Below are 25,363 nucleotides of genomic sequence, written 5' to 3' on the forward strand. Positions count from 1 at the left end.
CCTCAACCTACTGTTAGAGTAACCTAGAAATAAGGTTTATTTTTATTTTCCTTTCGTTAGAAAAACCTACCTAATTACTGCCGGAATCTAAATAAAATACAAACCGCCCCAATGCTCTACCCCCACCAACCTTGAAAATTTGCGTTTGTTATTGCAGCTACGGCCTTGAAGGAGTTTAGCCGGTTGAAATGAATGAACGTTTTGCATGATTGTGGCACGATAATCAAACCATTTCCGGTCACAAGTCGTTCGTGCCTTCTTGCTGTAATCATATCGTAATTTACTACACAATTTCGCATCGGTGATTATGTGAACTGCACAACATTAATTTATTTTTGAACCATCTAGAAGTAAAAAGAATTTACAGGGATGCAAATTTTTCTTTCGAGAAAATCAAAAAATGCCGATTAAATTACGTTTCACGTTTTTTTGTTTCTATTTACAATTGATTTTTCCCCCATTTTTACATAATTATACTATCAATATTTTTTCATGACCTAGACTCGGTATTGTTACTTGCTCGCACCTACTGCATTGCTTACCAATGAAATATATTCCTCCCATTCAGTATTCAAATCAGTATCATAATCAAAGCACGCTACCATTCATTCTCGCCCTGTCTGGTCGACGGAAATAGTCCTGTTACTTTCTATGTTGGTTTATAAACATAAATTCATTAGCTATTCGACGGGCCACCGGTTTCATTCTCAAAGAAGAGGGTGGTTGCTTCCAATAAATAACCTTCACGTTGAATTCTTTTCCTAATTTTCATCTTCTCCTTCTTCTTTTCGAGCCGCCCGAGGAATCCTGTGTCACGATTTGTTCGACACCAACACGTGACTCTTGATAGACGGTCGTCCGTAGCGTTTCTCGGCCTCATGAATAAAGGCGTGTTCCATCTGTTTGACAATCTGGTCAAAGAACAGATTCGACAGCTGCGAGTGAAGTACGGACTTGAACTCAAATGCGACCATGAAGTCAATAACGCATGACTGGGGGATGTCTTTCAGTCCTGGGCTGAATCGCCACACCGTCAGGAGGTAATTGAACAAGCGGCCGTCCCTGCATTCGGCCTTGACCAACGTGGGTCGCACCATTGTCACATTGGAAGTGTAACTTTCGTTCAAAGGTGGGAAGCCGATAATCAGGTCTGCTTTCAGTGAACTTGGTTTTTTATCGTACACGTAGGACTTTTTACAGAAAGGTACAAAATTGTAATAGTTTTCGACGTCAGCAACTACGCTGTAGAGTTGATCCATAGAATACCTGAAAACAAGCCGAAACGAAATAAGTTATGTCAGTCAACCAACTCAAATACATGAAACTAAATTATTACTAGACACAATTATTACTAGAAACAATTTCTCTAAACTAATTTTGAAATCATTAGAAAATAAGGAAGACAAGGAAATTCAAGGTCAATTATTTTGAAGGCCATAAACCAACTTACCCTCCCAGTTTCTTTTGTGCAAATTCACGCCTCGTCTTCGTTATTGGAGTAAAATCGAACAAACCACGATACGTTGAATATCTACAAGGTAGAATTTAGTACCATTAGCAAAAATTAAAATAATTCAGAGAAACTATTTACAAAATAGGATGTCGTTGGATCTGAACTAATGATCGCGAAAGTGCGAAACTTTTCACAGAAGGTAATACTTTTGTCGTCATTTTCGAAGCTGGTTGGTGGTATTTGAACTAGCAATATGAATTAGGAAGAAATTGGCATTTATAATAATTAAATACGCAAAATTTTGAATGACGACAAAAATAATCCTTCCCAGGCTTGCAGAGTTTTGCAGATTTCACTGAGCTGTCATTAGTATGTTGTTTTTTTTCAAAGCTTGCCCACTGGTTAATGCACACTGTGAATGGAAATTGAATACACATTAAAACAATTTCAAGGCTTTGTGATGGGATGCCAGGTATGCAGATTTTCACATTTTTTGTTGCAAAATCGTCGTCTTTTTAACTCGCAGGTACGATTTCATAGAACCTACTTTATATATAACTTGAAACTCGCTGACTTTTTTACGAGTTCACCGACTTTTTCAATTCTGTCTGAATATATTTGAAATTTTCATCTGTCATCTTTGATCGCATATGTCGGATGTGTAATTTGGTGTTTTATACTCGTAACCTTCTCCAAACTCAACCCTCTCAGGCTATTTCCAAAGCTGTAATGATTCTCTGTTCTATAATGACAGGCTGCCGGATAATGTGAAACCATCAGCAATACATCTGGAACATGTTGTTCACAACGCAATATTTCAAACTGATTTTTGTTGCGTTTCAATATCTTCTTACGCTACATTATCAGCACACCGTCGCTGGAATGCATCGTTTATCGTTCGTTTCATGGGTTCCATGCAACGTACCTGATTCGAACCTCTGAACCATCCGGAAATGAAGGTACGTTACCGCCAAAATGGATATGTTTTATGTTCCGAATGCTTTGCAATCACGCAGCTTTTAGGCCTCATTGTTAAAGTTTGATTTTCTCTATAGTTGTTGAATCAAGACGGCCTCCAAGTGCAGGGAATTGCAAGAAGCTGTTGTTGAACGATACGGATTTTATGTATTTGTTTTCACTCAGTGAAAATCAAAAATTGAATACAAAACCTAAATAAACAGGGCAGAAAACACGAAGAATTAACCAATTTTCTTGCGGTTATGTACACTCTGTCTAGTCAAAGCATTCATCGATGTTTTTCTCCATTTATTGCCAATTCGTCCTTCTTTGAAAAATAGCTGAAATGTGCGTTTATCTTTTTATATTTTTTGTTGATTTGAACTTAATTTAAACAAGTCATTATCGCGTAAATGTAAGTAAATGGAAAATCTAAAATTCAGTATCCCTGGAACCGTCGATTTATGCGAAATATGCTTTCCTCGTTTCCTCGATGAGAGATAAATTTTTTCACCTTTGATTGGTATGGTTTTAAGAGTTGTAATATTACACGAAAAGATGCATAATTTCTCATCAGAATCAGATTCAGTCAAGATGACAACAGATCGACTGAAAAGTTCGTATCGTTTCTATGAGAGGGCGCCACTAGAATTAAATCCATACCATTTTCAGTTAGTTCCAACCTTCAAAAAATACGTGTATAAATTTGACAGTTGTCTGATTATTAGTTTGTGAGATATTGCATTTTGAGTGAAGCTACTTTTGATATTGTGAAAAAAATGGAAAAAAGGTTTTTCGTGTGTTGGTGAAACACTAATTTTTGATGAAAAAAGTGCCGCCGATACCAAAAAATGGCTTGATGAGTGTTATCCAGACTCTGCACCGGGCGAAGCAACAATTCGTAAGTGGTTTGCAAAATTTCGTACTAGTCATACGAGCACCGAAGACGATGAACGCAGTGGACGTCCAAAAGAGGCTGTTACCGATGAAAACGTGAAAAAAATCCTCAAAATGATTTTCAATGACCGTAAAGTGAAGTTGATCGAGATAGCTGACACCCTAAAGATATCAAAGGAACGTGTTGGACATATTATTCACGAATATTTGGATATGAGAAAGCTTTGTGCAAAATGGGTGCCGCTTGAGCTCACAATCACAATGTCACAAGTCGATGAAAACCATACTGAAATTGAACGAATTGGGCTTCGAATTACTCCCTCATCCACCGTATTCTCCAGATTTGGCCCCCAGTAACTTTTTCCTGTTCTCAGACCTCAAGAGAATGCTCGCTGGTAAAAAATTTAGAAGCGATGAAGAGGTAATCGCTGAAACTGAGGCCTATTTTGAGGCAAAGGACAAATCGTACTACAAAAATGGTATCGAAAAGTTGGAAGATCGCTATAATCGCTGTATCGCCTCTGATGGCAATTAAATTGAATAATAAAAACGAATTTTGGCAACAAAATGTGTGTTTCTATTAAACGATACAAACTTTTCAGCCGAACTGTTAATATACTCAATATTTCTAAATTTATTTTCCATCAGTTGTGAATCACATCGAGCTTGTTGCATTTCTTTTTTTGATTTGAGAGGTTTTATCTGCGAATGATTTTCTTTTTCGATTATTAAACGGTACCATCGACAGATTTTTCTTCGACCTCTTTTCATAATGTGATAATTCAAATCATCATTTTGCGAAAAAACTATTGTAAGACTGTTAGGTTTCAAATTAATGAACATTTTAATAAACCCTTTTTTCAATTTTCTTGCGTGAGTGTAACAAAATCGGACAGTTCGCTGCTTTGCGAATAGCCTTGCAATCTCGGCTTTGATATAATTATGAAAATTATGGAATTATGATAACATTATGAAAAACTGTCATTTGCAGATAAAGGATGATATTTTTTGCTGGGATCTATTTGGAAACACTGTTTTCACAGATCACGCGCAGAGTTGCCAGGTTGTTTTTCCAAAAATCTGTCAAAACTCAAAAATTTATCTGGATTTGTCTGGGTCTACTATATACAAGGAAATTTTTGCCGGGCTTCACTTTCAGTGAGCAAAAAAAATAAAAAAAAAGGTCTCCCCATTTATCGTATAGAGGCAAAAAACCGTAAAGATCTAGCGAAATCTGACAATATCTAGGAAAATCTGGCAAAATTTGGAAAATCTGGCAAAAGATCTGGTTAGTTTGAGTGTCTACCGAAGCGAGAAAAATCTGGCATTTGCCAGACAAATCTGGCAACCTGGCAACGCTGATCACGCGTGAATCGTGTCTTGCCATTGCTAAACTTGTTCATTCTGGTCTATAATTTGATCATAAATCGTCGTTTGGTCAATAATTTCAACATGAATGAGGGCTGTCAAAGTTGGAGGAAGATCCAATTTTTTATCGAAAATCGACTAAGCTCATTTCTGGTTAAATTGATACGTCAACAAGTAAAATTGCCGCATCTGTAGTGAAGATCAGCCAGAAGCATTGCAAGAGCTACCAATCTATCCCAAAAGAGTAACTGTTTGGTGTATTATTCGTGAAATTTTGGACCTTCCGCATGAGCCATCTAAAGCACAGCCGGCCAACATTTGCATGAAATCAGCTTCATATATTAAACTATACTGATCGCTCTATCGATTCCAATTAAAATTTCATCAATTTTCTCAAATTTGTTGTATTTTTTTTAAATCTAATCCTAGGGTAACAGAGGTATTATGGCCACTTCATATACTACTTTATGGACTTTATCGATGTTAAGTAACTTATGTAACCCACTGAAGCTAATCACACGAAATTACCTATTGACATATTTTCGCAAAACTGAAATGTAGAGGTGCTGCTTGTTTAGAGAAGATACTTTCAGCAAGAGCTGTCAAATCGGTAAGAAAATTTCTTTTAAAATTCATTTGAAAAATCGTAGTAGAAGTTGAGGAAAAAGTTTTTACTCTGAGGTGGTAATGTCGATCTTAGTTCATTGTGCGAAATCTACCGTTTATTCAGAATAGAGCATTAAACTTGGTTTGATACCCTTTTTCAAATGCCTGGAAATAACAAATAAAGTATCCAAAATAAATAGTACTCGATCGCTATACATTCTAGTACTCGAGAAATCAACATTACACTGGTTTCTGTTTAGAAAAATGTTGATCTGAAAAAACTTAACCTTACCCAATTTCACACATTTCTGAAGATTTTCTATGTTTAATCGTAGTTTACACTAAAAAAAGTAATAATCACTTTGAAATCGATTTTCTTCTACTCCGAGTGTACTTTTTTTACTGATATCTTTTTGTACTATTGAATAAACGATAAAAACGATGTGTGAGATCCCGGTGCCATACATAATTTCGTGAGGAAATTAAGAATATTACCTAAACAACCGAAACCACCCTACTCGCCACCAGTATTCATTTTACATTGTGGTGCTTAGTCATTTTCGATTTTGAGTTGTCATCGTCAGCAGTTTCTCATTTTCAAGTAAACATTCGTCGCGATCTGGAAAATTGATTGAATTTAGTGTTTTGGACTACTAAAATGACAACGCTTAACGAAACCTTGGTTCTAGCATTGGAAAAAAGTAATACCAAAGAAGGTTACGTGATCGGAATAGAAACACTTTTGCGGCTTTTGGACAATATCATTCGAGAGCCGCAGAATGCTAAATTTCGCACCGTTCGTTTGGAAAATAAGACCATCAAGGAGAAACTGATGGCTGTGGATGGAATGAGGGATTTGATGCTGGAAATTGGTTACATAGAATCCAACGGCACCCTAACACTGCCGGCAACCGTAGTTATAGCCAAGCTGCGGAAGTACCGAGATTTTATCTGTGAACGAATGGAGTTTGTTAAAAATCCTCCTTCCACCTCGACAGTGACTCTCGCACCAATCAAGTTAAAAGATTTACCTGTACAGGGAACGGAGAGCAGTAGTTTATCGAAACCAGTGATACGGGCGAGTAGACCGTTCCAGAAGAGAATAGCATTCACAAAGGTTTTAAGCACAAAAATTGAACTGCTTCAACAGCTCGAAGTTTTCTCCGATCAGGTCATGCAGTACGAAGATAAGGAACTGTTGCAAAGTGGAAGAAATCTTGTTCCTCTGGAGTTGCTTCGTTTGAGGGCAAAGGAAAAATTGCGAAGGGTCCAAAAAATGATCAAGACTGGAACGTTTAATGACGAAGAGCCCTTGATGGAAGATTTAATTCTGGAAGAGTTTGTTTGCTGGTTTAAAGCGAACTTTTTCCGCTGGGTGAATGCATTGCCTTGTTCCATATGTGGCAATGAAAAAACTGAGTTAGTCAATAATTTAGTTCAAGATGACGTTCGTGTTGAAGTTTACCAATGTTGTAACCAGTTGAGCAGGTTCTTCCGGTAAATATTGGTTCGATTTAGTTAGATACAGTATTTTCAATGAATATATTTTTATTTTGCAGGTATAACGACGTAGAGAAACTTCTCCACACTCGTTGTGGACGCTGCGGTGAGTGGGCAAATTGTTTCACATTCCTGTGCCGCGCTCTGGGTTATGAAGCCCGTTTTGTGTTTTCCACCGGTGATCATGTTTGGACCGAAATTTACTCTATTAGAAAACGTCGATGGATTCACGTTGACCCATGTGAGAATGCCATTGATTCGCCGCTGATGTACGAACACGGCTGGAAAAAAGAAATTTCATATGTGTTTGCATTCTCTCATGAGGATATCCAGGATGTCACCTGGAGATATTCAAATATGCACAACATCGTCCGAAAGAGACGTAATATTTGCACGGAAAAGGAGCTTCTCGATACGATTTTGAAACTGCGGACAAAGCGAAGAGGAAATGTATCGGAGGCAAGACTGAAATATTTACGAAAACGAACACTGGACGAATGCCTACAGCTGTTGAATACAAGACCGCCGACCCAAGCGGAGCTCGAAGGAAGGAGTTCCGGTAGTTTGGAATGGCGACTACAACGTGGGGAAAGAAAAATGAACGTCTTTTATATCTTCATTCCAAACGAACAGGAGATTCGGGCAAAACAATTCAATGTGAGGTATTCTTGTGCGAGAGACGCCTACGAAAGGTTTCTCAAAAATCCATCTGGAACAGTTTCACTGGAAACATCTAAAGGATGGCAAAGTAGACAGTTTACTAGTGAAAATATTTTCCGAAAAGAGGAACACGATTGGAAAATGGTGTACCTTGCTAGACAGGAAGGAACAGAAGAAGCATCTATCTGTTGGAAATTTGATTTTTCTATCCAAGGATTGAAGATTCAGGATATTTCAATTACATTCCAAACACAAACCTACGAAGGTGCTAGCATTCAGATTACTTATCTGATGGAAGATGGTAAGTAAATATCTAATTAGTAGTGACATTTAGAAGTAATAGAATTACTTACAGGAAAACCGTTGCCTTCGATTCGCAGTCTCATCGGATTGGGAAAGTTTACAATACAGGCAAAGCTGAGTGGCGGTAAAATGTGGCAACATTCGCAAATTTTCCGTCAAGGAAAATACAACGAAGACTATCCCTTTGAACTGAACGTACAACTGTGTTGAATTCCATCGGTAGTTGGACACAGAGCACAGGCTTGCAATAAAAATAGTTTTATGGAATCGCAGGAATTATACAAGTATTTTAAAAGCAATTTATGTTAAAATTGATACTACATAGATATGGGAATTTTTTTTAATAATTCGACGTTTTCTAGTCAGCTACGTTAGAAGAGCTTGAAATAATAGTATAGTCGCGAAAGATGCATGTTGTTTTTTTTTATTTTCTATAGAAACAAACTGGCGGTTCGAAGAACAGAACGAGTTCGACGCTTGCTACAGGTAAAAAATCCGTTGACGTTTGCTTCCTTCGATAAATATTCCTCATACCCATGGCAAGTAGTACCAATAAGTTTTATGTCTGACTGCTATCGACTGGATGGTTACTAAGTCCGTTGAAAGTTCTATCAGAAGTTGCGACACGCCGTTAGAAACTTAACGGTTGTTTTAAAAAGCGATCACCAAGTAGCAATTCATTTGTACAGGGGTTCGACCAGCCCAGTAATCTCTTATGGGCTCTTGCGTTCGAGCTTTCATACAATGTAAATTCATGCGTGCAAATTTGTGCGCAACGGTGATTTTTAACGGATTTTTACTTGTACGCTGTTTTTAAAAAAAATTGTACTAGCTTGGAAGTCTGTTCTCTGTGGTGACTCGAGTTTAGTTAAGGGACGAAGCTGTCGTTTGCTCTTACGGTCTTTTGAATAATCAACCGGCGATTCTATTAATGGGTAGAGATTTTCCTAAACAGCCACATGATTTTCTTAATTATTATCTATGCATGCTATAACAATTTACTAATTATTGTCTATGCATGCTAGAACGGGATTTACTTTAGCCCGCGCCACTACGGATCACATAATTGCGATAAGACAAGTAATCCAGAAGTGTCGTGAATACAACTTTTTGACTTAGCTGACGATATTGATATTGTGACACGTAACCTTTAGAAGATGACGGAAACCTACATCGGACTGAAAGCTGAAGCTAGGCGTATCGGACTGACCATAAATGCGTCAAAAACAACATACATGAGAGGAAGAGGCTCTAGAGAAGAAACACTACGCCTCCCACCACGAATATTGATAGACGGTGACGATATCGAGGTGGTTGACGAGTTCGTGTACTTGGGCTCGCTGGTGATCGCCGATAATGACACCTGCAGAGAAATTCAGAGACGTATTTTGGCAGGAAATCGTGCATACTTTAAACTCAGAAAAAACCCTTCGATCGAGGAGAGTACGCCACCGCACGAAATTGACCATCTACAAAACGCTCATTTGACCGGTTGTTCTCTATGGCCACGAAACCTGGACTATGTTGGCAGAGGACCAACCCTCAGTGTTTTCGAAAGGTAAGACGTAGAGACGGCGTATAAATCACGAATTGCAACAGCTGCTAGGAGAACAACCAATCGTACGGACAGCTAAAATCGGACATCTACGATGGGCTGGGCATGTCATAAGGATGTCGAAGTGAAAATGGTTCTTGAATCTAATCCGACTGGTACAAGATGAAGAGGAGCGCAGCGAGCAAGGTGGATCGATCAAGTGGAGGGTGATCTCCGAAGCATCTGTGTCTTGAGTGGCTGGCGACGAGCAGCCATGGACCAAGTTATGTGGAGACGTATTCTTGATACAGCAAAGGACACCCCAGGACTATAGCTGTTAGGTAAGGTAAGTATGCTATACCTATTCGCTTTATGTAAATCACCAAAAGTCTCTATTGTAAAAATGTCATAATTTTGTCTAATGATTTCATCATTTACTAAAATGCGAACGAGGAAGGAAGTTTGGATCCGAACTTTCCGGTTACTTCAAGACAGTTAAAATTATTAACTGAATTTATCTCGCATTTTTTCTATTACAGCATTTAAATATACTTTGGAGAGGATGTTTCGGAGAATCGTCATGCATCAATGATATGTCATATCGAAAGAGAAATCAATTTTCTTTTGATCAAGATGAAAAGTTCAACTTACATATCCTAGTCACGTGAGCCACAAGTGATTAGTTTTCAGAATAAAGATATTTTTGAAATGTGTTTTAACAGTTGGTTCATTAAATATACGAAAAAACAAGTCCTAAATGAAAATACTGAACCAAATTTACGAAATTTTTAAATGATTATCATAAAACGTGACCAACGAAATTCATTAAAAAAAATTTGTGAATTTCATAAGACTTTCTTATGAATATCTAAAGTAGAATCCTTGAAGAATTTCCCTTTTATATCATAAGCTACCCTGTGGAATTCCGGACGAAGCAATAAACTCACTGCTAAACGACGACCCATAAGATATGCGCCATTATTCTGAATAACGACGTATTGATTTTTCGATCGAATCAGCAGGTAGCTACCTTTGATTTTGCTAGCGTTATGGGGAATACAAATGAAATACGAGGGAAAAAACGATACGACGTTATTCAGAATAAGGGCGATGATTGCTTTGACGGATGTTAGAACTATAGGATTGACGGATGTTAGAACCGAATCCTAGTCTTTCCAACGATTACTCGCGATCGTTAAAGTGGAATGGTGTGATTTTTTTTAACACAGAGAGTAGTAGTGTCCTTCATGCAATGAGAGAATGAATCAGCTGGCTATTGTTTACAATTCGATCTCAGCATTTTTCCAAAAGTAGTACCGCGTACGTTAAGCAGTCTTTTTGTGCTCGCATCCGAAAGTTTCTTAAATTAAAGTCCAAACACTTTGTGAATAAGAAGGTAAATCGTTTTAAAGAGGTGAAAAATGTCGACGAAGGCACACACTTAAATTTTATTGCTGAAACTCGGCAAAATAATTGCCGAGGTTTGCACAGCCGAGGGCTCGGTGACCGGCTCGGCAAAATGTATAATTACTGAGAATTTCGGTCATCCTGAACTGTCAATTATTGTCGAACTTGTCAGCAGAAATTTTGCTGTTAGTTCGGCAAAAGCGATCGGGATCGAATCACGGATTACCGATTCATCAGTAATCGAGTGTAGAAAGGATTTTGCTTTATTATTGCACGAAAAACCTATCACGGAAGCCAAGTTTGGGGAATGAGTGTTTTTATCAATGCTCACTTTAATTTAAAAAAAATCAAATCCCGAAAAGAAATACCACAGATAAAAAGATTTGTTTCTAGTACTCACCCTACCTGGAAATAAACAAAAAAAATTAAAAGTATATACAAAAAGAACATTTTGATTCCACTTGGCTTTTCACGTAACACTAAAACCTCTTTCATTTGCTAAATTTTTTTTTTTTTTTTTCAAATAAAATTTTTATTAGGCTCATTTGCTTTAGCTTAACGTGGCCGATTGTCTTGTTGTTAGGGAGAGAGAAAGGGATGCCGTATTACGGGGCGGCATACTCCCCAGTTAGTAAGGGGACATAGGGAGGGTGGGACCTACACAGTATTGAATTGAAATTTGAATACATCATTGGTTTGTGGCATACATCTTTTAGACACATTTTGCGTTCGATGAATCTTCATGTTTTTCAGCTTGTAGCAATGAAGAGATTATTCTGGATTGGGATGCTTCGTTGGTGTGTTCTGACGTTGATGTGACGTTTTTGGGTAGCTTCCAGCAACTCAGTCAGTTCAAGGCAGGTGCATGCTCCGAAGCATCGTTTACACAGGCCATACTTCCAGCAACGTAAAGAAGAGTGCGGTAGAGCTGTAGACGAGAAAGAGATAGGGAGAGCACTAAATTTGAGCATTGATAGTTTTCAAGAAGTTATAGATGAGAGTCATATAAGGAAGATTTCGAGTTGCCAAGACGTCGCGGACTGGTACGAAGGGTGGTATACCTCGGGCCCGAAGGGAACCTATGAGTTGGGACCTGGCATCACAATACTCGACACATGTCCAAACAACATGTTCGATGTCATGATAACCCTCACCGCAAACGCAGACACCACTCTCAGCGAGCCCCACACGACGGAGATGCGCGCTGAACATATAATGATTAGACATGAGCCTTGACATTACACGAATAAAGTCTCGGCTCACGTCCAACCCCCGGAACCAAGCTTTCGTCGATACCTGTGGGATTATTGAGTGTAACCATCGTCCCAGAGTTCCACTATTCCATGTATTCTGCCAGCTAGCTAGAGTTTTCTGACGACAGCAACTGAAAAATTCATTGAAGCAGATTGGTCTTTCATAGATATCACCTTCTAGTGCGCCCACCTTGGCTAACGAGTCCGCCCTCTCATTGCCCCGTATGGAACAATGTGAGGGGACCCAAACCAAGGTAATCTGGTATGATTTTGCAGATAAAGCACTCAATTGTTCCCGTATTTTCCCCAGGAAATACGGTGAGTGCTTTCCAGGCTTCACTGAACGGAGAGCCTCAATGGAACTGAGACTGTCCGATACAATGAAGTAGTGATCTGTGGGCAGAGTGTCAATGATCTCAAGGGTATACTGAATTGCAGCTAGTTCTGCGACGTAAACTGAAGCTGGATCACTGAGTTTATAGGAAGCGGTGAAATTTACATTGAATATACCGAAGCCAGTGGACCCGTCTAGATATGATCCGTCAGTGTAAAACATTTTATTACAGTCGACTTCTTTAAATTTATTATTAAAAATTTTTGGGATCTCTTGAGGGCGTACAGGATCCGGGATTCCACAAATTTCTTCTTTCATGGATGTGTCGAAAAGCACAGTAGAATTAGAAGTATCCACAAAATGAACACGATTGGGAACAAACGAAGAAGGATTTATATTCTGAGCCATGTAGTCAAAATACAAGGACATAAAACGGGTTTGTGAATTAAGCTCGACGAGCTTTTCAAAGTTTTCTATCACCATCGGATTCAAAATGTCGCATCGGATTAGCAGTCGATATGAGAGATCCCAGAACCTGTTTTTCAACGGTAAGACGCCCGCCAGCACTTCAAGACTCATCGTATGGGTTGATTGCATGCAACCCAAGGCAATACGTAAACAACGATACTGAATTCTTTCCAGTTTAATGAAATGAATATTCGTAGCGGAGCGGAAACAGAAACATCCATATTCCATTACTGACAATATCGTCGTTTTGTACAACCTGATCAGGTCTCCTGGGTGAGAGCCCCACCAAGTTCCGGTTATTGTACGAAGGAAATTGATTCTCTGTAGGCATTTTCGTTTCAAATACCTAATGTGACATCCCCAGGTACCTTTGGAATCGAACCAGACCCCGAGATATTTAAATGTGAAAACCTGAGCTATGGTTTCACCCCCTAGTTGAAGCTGTAGTTGCGCAGGTTCTCGCTTCCTTGAAAATACAACCAGCTCAGTTTTCTCCGTAGAGAACTCGATACCCATTTGAAAAGCCCATGTCGACAAGTTGTCGAGGGTATCTTGCAATGGTCCTTGGAGATCGGCAGCTTTGCGTCCTATAATAGACACAACACTGTCGTCGGCAAGTTGTCTTAGCGTGCAAGATGTGTTGATACATTCATCAATGTTATTTACGTAAAAGTTGTATAAAAGGGGGCTTAAGCATGAGCCCTGAGGAAGACCCATGTAACTGAATCGCTTTGTCGTCAAATCACCATGCTCAAAATGCATGTGTTTCTCGGACAATAGATTATATAAAAAGTTGTTCAAAACTGGTAAAAGACCATGCTGATGCAACTTCTCAGATAGAACGTTAATGGAAACTGAATCGAATGCCCCCTTGATGTCGAGGAAAACTGATGCCATTTGTTCTTTACGAGCAAATGCCATTTGAATTTCTGTTGAGAGCAACGCTAGACAATCGTTCGTTCCTTTGCCCCTGCGGAACCCAAATTGTGTACCTGAAAGCAATCCATTTGTTTCGACCCAATTGTCTAGACGGAAGAGAATCATTTTCTCCAACAATTTCCGAATACAGGAAAGCATAGCAATCGGCCGATACGAATTGTGATCGGAGGCTGGTTTTCCAGGTTTTTGAATAGTAATAACTCTCACTTCTCTCCATTCGTGTGGAACAATATTACCCTCGAGGAACTTGTTGAATAAATTCAACAAGCGCCTTTTGGCAGAGTCGGGCAGATTTTTCAACAAGTTGAATTTAATTCTGTCTAACCCCGGGGCTCTATTGTTACACGACAAGAGCGCAAGTGAGAACTCTACCATCGAAAACGGTGTTTCGTTTGTATTCAATGTCGCGACGCGGGATATCTTCTGTTCCGGAACAGAATCAGGACATACTTTCTTAGCGAAATCAAATATCCAGCGGTTAGAATATTCCTCGCTTTCGTTCGCGTGATTTCGATTGCGCATGCGACGGGCCGTATTCCAAAGAGTGCTCATTGCTGTTTCTCTCGTTAATCCGTCAACAAACCTTCGCCAGTAACCGCGTTTCTTAGCTTTAATAAGACTTTTCATTTGAAATTCTAACGCCGCGTATTTCCGATAATTATCTGGAGTTCCGTTCTTTCTAAACGAGATGAAGGCTGAAGCTTTTTTCGTTTTCAGCTCTGAGCACTCTTTGTCCCACCATGGGTTGGGAGAACGCATACTAGTTTGCGCGCTAGGTACTCGTTTCGTCTGAGCTTGAATTGCGGTGTCAAGAATCAAGCCAGCCAAAAATGTATACTCTTCCTCCGGAGGAAGCTCCTGTGATGTTTCTAGCTTCTCAGACATCGAGCTCGCGTAACGTTTCCAATCAATGTTTCGTGTGAAATCGTACGAAACATTGATTGTTTCCGATGGTCTTCCACGGTTGGTGATAGAAACTATGATCGGCAAGTGATCGCTACCGTGAGGATCACAGATTACCTTCCACTTGCAATCTAACTGTAGCGAAGTCGAGCAAAGGGATAAATCCAGCACACTTGGTTGTGCTGGCGGTCTAGGGTTCCGTGTCATTTCTCCCGTGTTTAGAATTGTCAAATTGAAGTTGTCACACAGATCTTGGATTAACGAAGAACGATTATCATCATATAAGCAGCCCCATCCTGTACCATGCGAGTTAAAGTCCCCTAAAACCAGCCGCGGTGAAGGAAGAAGTTCTATGATGTCTGCAAGCCGACGATGCCCTATCGAGACTCTGGGAGGAATGTAGATAGAAGCTGTACATAGATCTTTGCCTTTAATATTAATTTGGCAAGCAACAACTTCAATTCCCGGTGTCGAGGGGAGGTTAATACGATAAAATGAATAGCACTTTTTAATCCCTAAAAGTACCCCTCCATAAGAGTCTTCTCGGTCCAGGCGGATTATGTTAAAATTATGGAAGTCGAGGTTGATGTTAGAAGTAAGCCAAGTTTCACTCAAGGAGAATACATCGCAATTATGAGTATGTATTAAGTGTTTGAAAGAATCAAGTTTTGGGATGATACTTCTGCAATTCCACTGAAGCACAATGATCATATCTTCGATTCTCAGTGGTAAATTATCCATCAAAAGATACGATCGCTGCAAGGAGGGGCCATTGTTCAGTCAACTGTTTTAAAAATGTCCTTACTGTTGGCAGTAGAGCAGTTAGGAAGCTTTTCAGAGGATCAGTAATATTGAAGGCTGTTAATATCCAGTCCACGATATCAGAAAATTTCAATAATCCAGCGTTTGTTGGATTTTCTGGTTGTGCTTTGGGGTCATTCGGGTTTTTTGATGCCCCAGGAAGTGCTGGGTACTCCTTATCATCCCTAAGTTTTTTGAACCCAGGAGGTGTTTGCTTCGGTTTTGAGTCAGCACTTTTTGTTTCCGTTTGGTTCTTTTGTGACGAAGAGGACAGTCTGAGGCCTTTACGAGGAAGCTTGGGAGAAGCCAGATTTTGTCTTTTCCTGCTTCCTTCAACCTGTGTGTAGGAAGGTCCTTCGCCTGGGTCGTCAGAGGTATCCTCTTCAACTGGCAAGATTGCAAACGGGTTCTCAGGGGTCGATGGAGTGGTTCTTTTTAAGATTTCCGCATAAGAACGTTTGGAACGTTCTTTCACGGATCGCTTCAATTTCTCCGCACGCTGTATGTACGTAGGGCACACCGAAAGATCATGAGGATTCTCCCCGCAGTAGCAACACTTTTCCACTGCTCTTCTGCAGAGATCGTCCTCATGGGCCTCTCCGCATTTGCCGCATCGCAGTTTGTTGCAACAATAGGTTGCCGTATGACCTAGCTGTTTGCAGCTTGTACAATGCATTACCCGCGGTACATACAGCCGAACAGGTAGACGAACTCCACTCACTACCAAATAATTTGGAAGTGCAGATCCGGCAAAAGTCACGCGAAATGAGTCCGATTGGTAAAATTTACCATCTATCGATTTGGAGTGCAATTGCTTGCACTCCAAAATTTTCACTGGTTGAAGGTCGGGGTTTTTGAAACGGCCTACCCCGTCCTTCATCAGATCTTCGATTGTCAGACTTTCGTCACGGACCACACCGTCGATCTCCACCACATGAGACGGGACGTACACGCGGTACTCCTTCGTGAACAACTCGCTGGTAGCAATCTCGTTTGCTTGCTTCAGGTCGGACACAACAACGCGTAACTTGTTTGGCGAAACCTTATCTATTGTTTTTATTGCCGAGAAATGTTTTTCCAGGTCCCGAGCAATATTTAAAACTCTGAGAGACTTTAATTTGGGCCGGAAGTATACCACCCACGGACCCCCCGAGCCATCGTCTTGGTAAACTTTTTGGCGAGCAGGCAATATCTTAGAGGGAGATGGAGGCATCGGAGAGGGAGATGGCATTGGAGAGGGAGATGGTATCGGAGGGGGAGATGGTATAGGAGGGGTAGATGGCATCTCGGAAGCAAACTCAGCCTCTAAATGTTCTTCGTTCATTCGTTCAGCTTCGCCCTCCTCCGAGACACCCCCACTGTCATCAATATTCATATTTAAAGTGCGGGAGTAAAGAAGTCTCCCGCACTTGAAATGAGAAAGAAAGAAATAAAATGAAAAGAAAATATATGAATAGTAAAAGTTGAAAGAAAAAGTTTGAGAAAATACTTAACAGTATGTCACGGTAAGCTGTTAGGTGAGTTGCTCCTTCACTCCTTCGTTGTGCTTCAGCGTGACCTTGACTCAGGATTTGGCTGCTGCGATGCGGGTAGCAAACAATAGAAATAACTGCTGCCCGAGGATAGCACAATAGCGTCTACTGTCGATACCGATACAAAACCGGTGCACAGACAGAACTCACTTGCGGGGATGCTACTTTTTATCACTTTTATTTAATGCCTATACTACAGCCTCTGCTGTGATAGGCACCTTCGTCTTACCGATGTCGATTGTTAAAAAAACGCGTGTGCTCACTTCGAACATTCGGTTACGAATGATTTGCTAAATTCGTATATATTTTTCAGATTCATGAGAAATGGCGACGTTTCGGTGCTGTACAAAATCGATAGGTGATATTCGATGACAAATGTCGCGCCGAATTTCAGTAAAAACTAACACACTGTTCGAAATCTCGTCAAACGGATTTGCTGATTTCGGTATATTTGTTGTTTACGGATAAGTTCAGCAACATATTATGCCAAACTTCGGCAATAAAATGCTCTTTATCGAGATATCAGATTTTTACAATAACGAATTAAGGCAATGAGCATGTGGTTTACTGAACAATCAGTGAAATTTCGTGTTGCCGATCTAATTCGGCATTTCATTATGCCGAGCTCTAGAATCGGTTTTAAGTGTGCAGCTCATGACAGTCATGACCACGCTCTTATGTAACAGACTGTATTTCAGAGGAAAGATCAGTATAAATAGCGTCTGTTTGTAAACCTGTTGATCTACCATCAGCAGAGATGCCAGATATTCTCATAGAAAATCTGTATTGATTCGTATAAAATATCTGTATTCGCTAATAAAATGAAATTTCTACAACACAATTATGTTAAAAGGTGTTATTCCAATAGATTATGGTTATAGAGTGGTAGATTAAATTTCATATCTTATATTATATTCATCGACGAAATTTTATAGTTTTTTCCTATTAGGATCTCTGACAGCTCACTTACAACCACAAATGCAAATGAGATTGGTTTGTTTTCATCAGGAAACGCATGCATTAAACACGATTCAGACGATCAATTAACTAACGTCGACGTCCAGATTATTTTTATTAATTTTTTTAGCCGAATATTGCTCACGTATTCGACGTTCAAATGTTCCGTGAACTTGACCTAGTGTCCTTTCATATGAATTGCTTACAATTAACGTTGTTGTTCCGTAATCGTTCCATGCAGGTGATAGTCGATTGATGCTGCGTGTGAATCGCTTTTACATATTGTTTTGTTTTCATCAGGAAACGTGTTGGCCACCCATTTTTCAGTAGGGCCGCCGTTCATTTTTCACCGGGCATAGAAACCTCAATTGGCACATTGTCTCAAAGCTGAATTAGCGGTAGCGACACCTGCCAATGAAAAATGGAACCAAGAAAAGGAGGATTCTTTTGAACATTTTCATATCGGCAGAAGTGATTAGAAACATTTTGATCGTTTATTCAATAGTACAAATAGATATTAGCAATAAAAGTACACTCGGAGTAGAAGAAAATCGATTTCAAAGTGATTACTACTACTTCTTTTAGTGTAACCTACGATTAAACATGGAAAATCTTCAGAAATGTGTGAAATTGGGTAAGGTTAGGTTCTTTCGAATCAACATTTTTTTAAACAAAAACCAGTGTAATGTTAATTTCTCGAGTACTAGAACGTATAGCGATGGAGTACTATTTATTTTGGATACTTTATTTGTTATTTCCAGGCATTTGAAAAATGGTATCAAACCAAGTTTAATACTCTATTCTAAATAAATGGTAGATTTCGCACAATAAACTAAGATCAACATTGCCACCTCAAAGTAAAAACTTTTTTTTCAACTTTTACTATTATTTTTTGTTATGTAACACTTCTCCAAATGTGTCCACCTTGTACATTACATGTTCGAAAAAATCCAATCTAATTGCACGTATTGTGTTTAGTGTGTATTGATCGAAAAGTCGATCAATACACAATATAAAAACATCAATAAACAGAGGCAGGTCCTTTTTCAGTGTTAAACTTTCAACAAGTGTGTTTCGCTATTGAGAACGATCCGAAATAGCCAGTAGGGAAAGTGATATAAAAGGAAATATTTTACAAGTGGCGACGAGGGATAATTTGGAACCGGCGTGGCTAAAGACACGGTGTAATACGGATTTCCGGGAGCAGTAAAACGTCTCCGGCAGAGATTTTCTGGCGTTTTTTTTTTTTTCTCAACAATACTACCGGCTACGGGGAAATTGAAAATTGTGAGTACAGTAAGCGAAAAGCACATTTTTTACGCCATTTTGAAAGCAAAATTGCTTCCAATTTTTTTTACAAAAGCGATCATTCGTTTTGTTCTAATACACTAACACAAAAGGTTTTTTGTTTTAATTGTTAAAAAAAAAAAAAAAAAAAAAAAAAAAACTTTTGTTTTAATTGTTTTCTAATACTTTTGTTTTATGATTCTTTTCATGCTGGAGTTTCTTTCTCTTCGGTTGGAGTAATTCGACCATCCAATTATATCTTGGCACGCGCAAAAAAAAAAAAAATTGTGGAAATTCATCATTTCTAGTGAAAAGGAATTACCAAAGAAAAGGAATTACCAAGGAAAAGGAATTACCAAGGAAAAGGAATTACCAAGGAAAAGGAATTATCAAGGCAAAGGAGTTATTAGGGAAAAGTTCTACTGGTTCGATTGCAATCAATCGGTGAGTCGTTTTGTTTTCTTTTTATTTAAAAAAAAAATTACATAAACTATATTTCAATTTCGGGCTGACATATTTTTTTTTAATTTTATTTATTTTTGCCCATTATATTTACAACAAACGATCCGAAAGTAGTGCAAATATATAAATTTTATTAAAGTGCAAATTATTAATACGTGAACAGAAAAATTGTTGTGGTGGTAATTGCTTTTTCAAGTTTATTTCGAGGTTAGTGAACTGTTTGGTTAAAAAAAAATTGTTCTAATATTTTTTTTTCTTGTGGATTTTTACATTTTTTTCTCGCGGTTGTTTTTTATTGAATTTTTTTTAAATTTTTGGGGATATTTCTGTGATAAATTTTTGATTTTACGCTTCAATTTTGAAAAGATGTCTCAAGGTTTTGCTTCCACAATGGAACCTTTTAGAAAAGGTACATCGTTCACTCATTGGGTGGAACGATTAGAATTTGTATTCATTGCAAATAAGATTCCAGAAGATGACCGTAAGGCCCATTTTATTACATTGGTGGGACCGTACGTGTACTCGGAACTCAAGCTTTTGTTTCCGACTGGTAGTTTGGCAGCTGTACCGTTAGTTACCATGATAGAAAAATTGAAAATGAGATTAGACAAAACTGCCTCTGGTGTTTGCCAAAGAATTTCTTTTAACCAGCGTACTCAGAACGCTGATGAGTCGGCGGAAGATTTTTTATTAGCATTGAAACTTCAGGCTGAGCTGTGTGCCTATGGTGCGTTTAAGGACACGGCAATACGAGATCGTTTGCTGGCTGGTTTGAAAGACGTTATGCTTAAGCAGAGAATTCTAAGCGAAGCTGATCGAACCCTTGAGTCTGCTGAGAAAATTATACAGACCTGGGAAGCGGCAGAAAACAATGTTAAAACTTTATCTTCTGAACCATTTTCTATTCACAATGTCGTTTCTATGGCTTCAAATGGTAATACAATGGGAAAAGCTATGGGTAAACTGGCAGCGGCATATAATGCTGCAAATAATTCAATTCCTCAGAAACAAAATAGCAGATTACCTGTAAAAGATAGACTAGGGTTCAGGCCATATGGAAATCCTCGATATCAAAAGCATTTTGGATATAATAGATATCAACAGAAAAATACTTGGAAACCAAATAGCAATTTTAAACCGGCAGACTTTCGAGAGAGCTTTGAAACTAGAATTTGCGATTTTTGTGGGGTAAAAGGACATTTGAAGAAACGATGCTTTAGGTTGAAAAATATGAAGAAAGAGGCCGTTAAGCTGGTGGAACAAATGAAACCCGGAACGTCAGGTACGAGCACGCAGAATATTTCAGAATTGATGAACCGTATGAGGACTGAGGAGTCTGACAACGATGATTCAGACGAAGGTAATTTGGAATGCATGAATGTGACATCGATTAACAAAATAAATGAACCATGTTTGGTAAAGGTGAAAGTTGAGAATAAACAACTGGAAATGGAGGTTGACTGTGGTTCCTCCGTTTCTGTAATTAGTAAAACACAGTATTTTTCTCTTTTTCATAAACCTCTACAAAAATCCTCTAAACAATTGATTGTTGTCAATGGCGCGAAGCTGATAATAGCTGGAGAGGTTAAAGTCAAAGTTGACTTTAGGGAAAAACATGAGAATTTGAAACTATTAGTACTAAATTGCAAAAATTGTTTCATTCCTCTTTTTGGCAGACCATGGTTGGATGCCTTCATTCCAAACTGGAGAACATTTTTCTCAAATTTTTCAAAAATTAATAATCTTTCTGAAATTAGGAGTGACACAATTGTCTCTGAAATAAAACAAAAGTTTGGAAATTTATTTAAAAAAGATTTTTCTTTACCAATTCTTGGTTATGAAGCTGATTTGGAGCTGAAATCAGATATACCAATTTTTAAAAAAGCATATGACGTTCCCTATCGTTTAAGGGATAAAGTTTTAGAGTATTTAAATAAGCTGGAGAGAGAGAAAGTAATTACTCCTATCCAAACCAGTCAATGGGCTTCTCCAGTGGTAGTGGTAGCAAAGAAAAATAATGAAATCAGACTTGTAATAGATTGCAAGGTATCTGTTAATAAAGTTATAATTCCAAATACTTACCCATTGCCTACAGCTCAAGATTTATTTGCTGGTTTAGCAGGTTGTAAGGTTTTTTGCGCATTAGATTTAGAAGGCGCATATACCCAGTTATCACTCTCTAAGAAATCAAGAAAATTCATGGTAATAAATACTATAAAGGGTTTATTTTCTTACAATAGACTGCCACAAGGGGCATCATCTAGTGCGTCCATCTTCCAGCAAGTAATGGACCAAGTATTAAAGGGTTTAGAATATGTTTTTTGTTATTTGGACGATGTGCTTATTGCAGGAGATAGTGTGGAAGATTGCAAACAAAAACTTTTCGTTGTTTTAAAAAGACTTGCTGATGCTAATATTAAAGTTAATTTTGAAAAGTGTAAATTTTTTGTTACAGAGCTTCAATATCTAGGCCATATAATAAGTAAAGACGGGTTAATGCCTTGTCCGGAAAAGATTACTACTATACAGAAGGCTAAAATTCCAAAGAATGTTACAGAATTAAAGTCCTTTTTAGGACTTATAAATTATTATAATAAATTTATTCCACATCTGTCTTCAAAGCTGTACCATTTATACAATCTTTTGAAGAATAATGTTAAATATATTTGGGATAGTAATTGTGACAAAGCTTTTGAGGAAAGTAAACAGTCTTTGTTAAAGGCTAATATTTTGGAGTTTTATGACCCTTTGAAGCCCATAGCAGTAGTTTCTGATGCTTCAGGGTATGGTTTAGGAGGAGTAATTGCTCATATTATTGACGAAGTTGAGAAACCGATTTGTTTCACTTCATTTTCTTTAAATTCAGCACAAAAGAACTATCCAATTTTACATTTAGAAGCTTTAGCTTTGGTGTCCACAATTAAAAAGTTTCATAAATACCTTTATGGGAAATTTTTTTATGTTTATACTGATCATAAGCCTTTAGTAGGAATATTTAGGAAGGAAGGTAAACATTCAATTTATGTTACTAGATTACAGAGATACATTTTAGAACTTTCCATTTATAACTTTGAAATTAAATATAGACCCTCTGCCCAAATGGGAAACGCGGATTTTTGCTCCAGATTCCCTTTAGAGCAATTGGTTCCAAGTGATTATGATAAAGAAATTATCAAAAGTATTAATTTTGGGCAAGAATTGCCAATTGATCATAGCAAGATTGCTTCTCAGACAAAGAACGATAAATTTCTGCAACAAATTATTGATTATATGAAACGTGGTTGGCCAAAACGAATTGACAAGCGCTTTGCAAACATATTTTCAAATCAGCATGATTTAGAATTGTTTGACGAGTGCTTACTTTATCAAGACAGGGTAATGGTGCCACAATCGCTGCAAAGCGAGCTTTTAAAACTATTACATGCTAACCACGGGGGTGTAGTTAAAATGAAGCAACTTGCAAGACGATTTATTTATTGGGTTGGTATAAATGGAGACATTGAAAAGTTTGTCTCAAATTGTGATGCATGCAACGGCATGGCGATAATACCAAAACAAAAGATACAATCCAAATGGATTCCTACAACTAGACCTTTTAGTCGTATACACATAGATTTCTTTCATTTTCAACATCACACCTTTCTACTTTTGGTGGATAGTTTCTCAAAGTGGGTGGAAATTGAGTGGATGAAGAGAGGCACAGATACAGGCCAGGTTTTGAAAAAGATAGTAGCATATTTTGCTCGCTATGGATTGCCTGATGTTTTAGTTTCAGACGGTGGTCCTCCATTCAACTCAGCAGTCTTTACACATTTTCTTGAAAAGCAAGGTATTAAAGTATTTAAAAGTCCTCCATATAATCCTGCAAGCAATGGCCAAGCGGAGAGACTGGTAAGGACGGTTAAAGAGGTTTTGAAAAAGTTTCTGCTTGAACCAGATATAAGTGAGTTGGATCTGGAAGACCAGATAAATTTATTTCTATTTAACTTTCGTAACTGCATGACTAGTGATGGGCGATTCCCATCAGAGAAAATTTTCTCTTTCACGCCTAAAACTCTAATTGATCTAATCCATCCGAGAAAAACATATAAAAACTTTTTAACAACACTAACATCGCATGTACCACAGGAAAAACCAAATGATGTGGTTATGTCAAAGGAAAATTCTGCTATTCATGTAGCAAGTCCTTTGGATAATCTGATGGCTGGAGATGAGGTGTGGTACAAAAACCACAATCCTCATAACCACGCCCGATGGATTAAGGCAACATTTCTAAGACAAGTTTCTAAAACTATTTCACAGGTGGAAATTGGAAACGTAAGGGTCAACGCACACAGAAGTCAGCTTAGAGTGACTAATTCGGACTCAATGGTCCGGCCGAACATATTTTGTCCTGGGACGATGGCAGGATCGGCAAACGCAAGAGATGAAGCGGAAGAAGATTTCCGAGGTTTTCCAAGTGAAGAATTAAGGAAGACTCGAAAAAGGAAGAAAACTGAAGTTAATATTTCGCCAATCAGGCGCTCGAAAAGATTGAAGACAAAGAAATATGATAATGATTTTATATATAGCTGATAAATTTGTATTAAACAGAATTGATAAATGTCAATTCTTCTCTGTTTGTAATATACTTCGAGATCTTTAGGGGGAAGAGCTGTTATGTAACACTTCTCCAAATGTGTCCACCTTGTACATTACATGTTCGAAAAAATCCAATCTAATTGCACGTATTGTGTTTAGTGTGTATTGATCGAAAAGTCGATCAATACACAATATAAAAACATCAATAAACAGAGGCAGGTCCTTTTTCAGTGTTAAACTTTCAACAAGTGTGTTTCGCTATTGAGAACGATCCGAAATAGCCAGTAGGGAAAGTGATATAAAAGGAAATATTTTACATTTTTCAAATAAACTCGTTCGTTTTCATAAGAAATCGTTAAAAAGGTGGAGTGATTAGAAATTTTCCCACCGATTTGACAGCTCTTGCTGAAAGTATCATCTCTTAGCAAGCAGCGCCTCTACATTTTAAGTTTTGCGACAATGTGCCAATCAACAACAATTGAATTATGGTGCCATATCTAATTTGAAAATGTTCACTTCATAAGTTGAGATGGATTTCCGAAACCCAATATGCAACGTCAAGTCAGGTAATACAACTGTCAGTCTGGCAATAGTGTTTCATGATGCCAAGACTTGTCTAACTTTTAAGTCAATTTAGTTACAAATTTTAATATAAATGGATTTCAGTGTTCTTCATTAAATATCTGCACAAAAATATATATATTTTAAAAAGTGATTTGTACATTGATTCCTAAACGGTTATCTCGTCATTGCAATTAAATACTAATAGATAGCTCAAATACTAATAGATAGTTTAATTTTTTCCTCAATACTTTTGGTGAAATCTGTATAAATCTGTATTAAATTTAAGAAATCTGTAAGAAATCTGTACTCTGTATTAAATCTGTATGCGCATGTAAAAATCTGTATAATACAGATAAATCTGTATAAATGGCATCTCTGACCATCAGTCACGTAGGACATGAATAGGCTACAATAGGCTGGTGGTCGGAGCTGTGAGTATCGACAATTTATTGCTTGCAGTGGTTGATTCTTTAAAAGGTATGCAATTTTTTCCACCTTTACTCTATACCCACTGAAACGATTCAAAATAACGAAAATAAATCTCTAGTTTCGCCCGTATAATTTTAATCCGAAATTAATGTGTGGGACCCCTCGCAC

The 25,363-nt window shown here is 38.1% G+C and overlaps 3 protein-coding genes across 3 annotated transcripts; 2 read left to right on the plus strand and 1 right to left on the minus strand.

The window, feature by feature from the left end:
• Positions 1-407: 407 nt before the first annotated feature.
• On the minus strand, positions 408-1,830 carry LOC131438328 (coenzyme Q-binding protein COQ10, mitochondrial). Its single transcript, XM_058608249.1, has 3 exons — positions 1,592-1,830; positions 1,451-1,531; positions 408-1,266 (listed from the first exon to the last, which is right to left on the minus strand). The coding sequence occupies exons 1-3, from the start codon at positions 1,669-1,671 to the stop codon at positions 813-815; spliced, it is 615 nt and encodes a 204-aa protein (XP_058464232.1). The 5' UTR covers positions 1,672-1,830; the 3' UTR covers positions 408-812.
• Positions 1,831-5,830: 4,000 nt separating this feature from the next.
• Positions 5,831-9,855, plus strand: LOC131437674 (peptide-N(4)-(N-acetyl-beta-glucosaminyl)asparagine amidase). The gene is made up of 3 exons (XM_058607176.1): positions 5,831-6,778; positions 6,841-7,742; positions 7,797-9,855. The coding sequence occupies exons 1-3, from the start codon at positions 5,940-5,942 to the stop codon at positions 7,952-7,954; spliced, it is 1,899 nt and encodes a 632-aa protein (XP_058463159.1). The 5' UTR covers positions 5,831-5,939; the 3' UTR covers positions 7,955-9,855.
• A 10,358-nt stretch (positions 9,856-20,213) lies between these two features.
• Positions 20,214-24,342, plus strand: LOC131438115 (uncharacterized). Its single transcript, XM_058607927.1, has 2 exons — positions 20,214-20,981; positions 23,924-24,342. The coding sequence occupies exons 1-2, from the start codon at positions 20,219-20,221 to the stop codon at positions 23,968-23,970; spliced, it is 810 nt and encodes a 269-aa protein (XP_058463910.1). The 5' UTR covers positions 20,214-20,218; the 3' UTR covers positions 23,971-24,342.
• Positions 24,343-25,363: the final 1,021 nt, after the last annotated feature.

The sequence above is a fragment of the Malaya genurostris genome, chromosome 3 (genome assembly GCF_030247185.1).
Source record: "Malaya genurostris strain Urasoe2022 chromosome 3, Malgen_1.1, whole genome shotgun sequence".
NCBI lineage: Eukaryota > Metazoa > Arthropoda > Insecta > Diptera > Culicidae > Malaya > Malaya genurostris.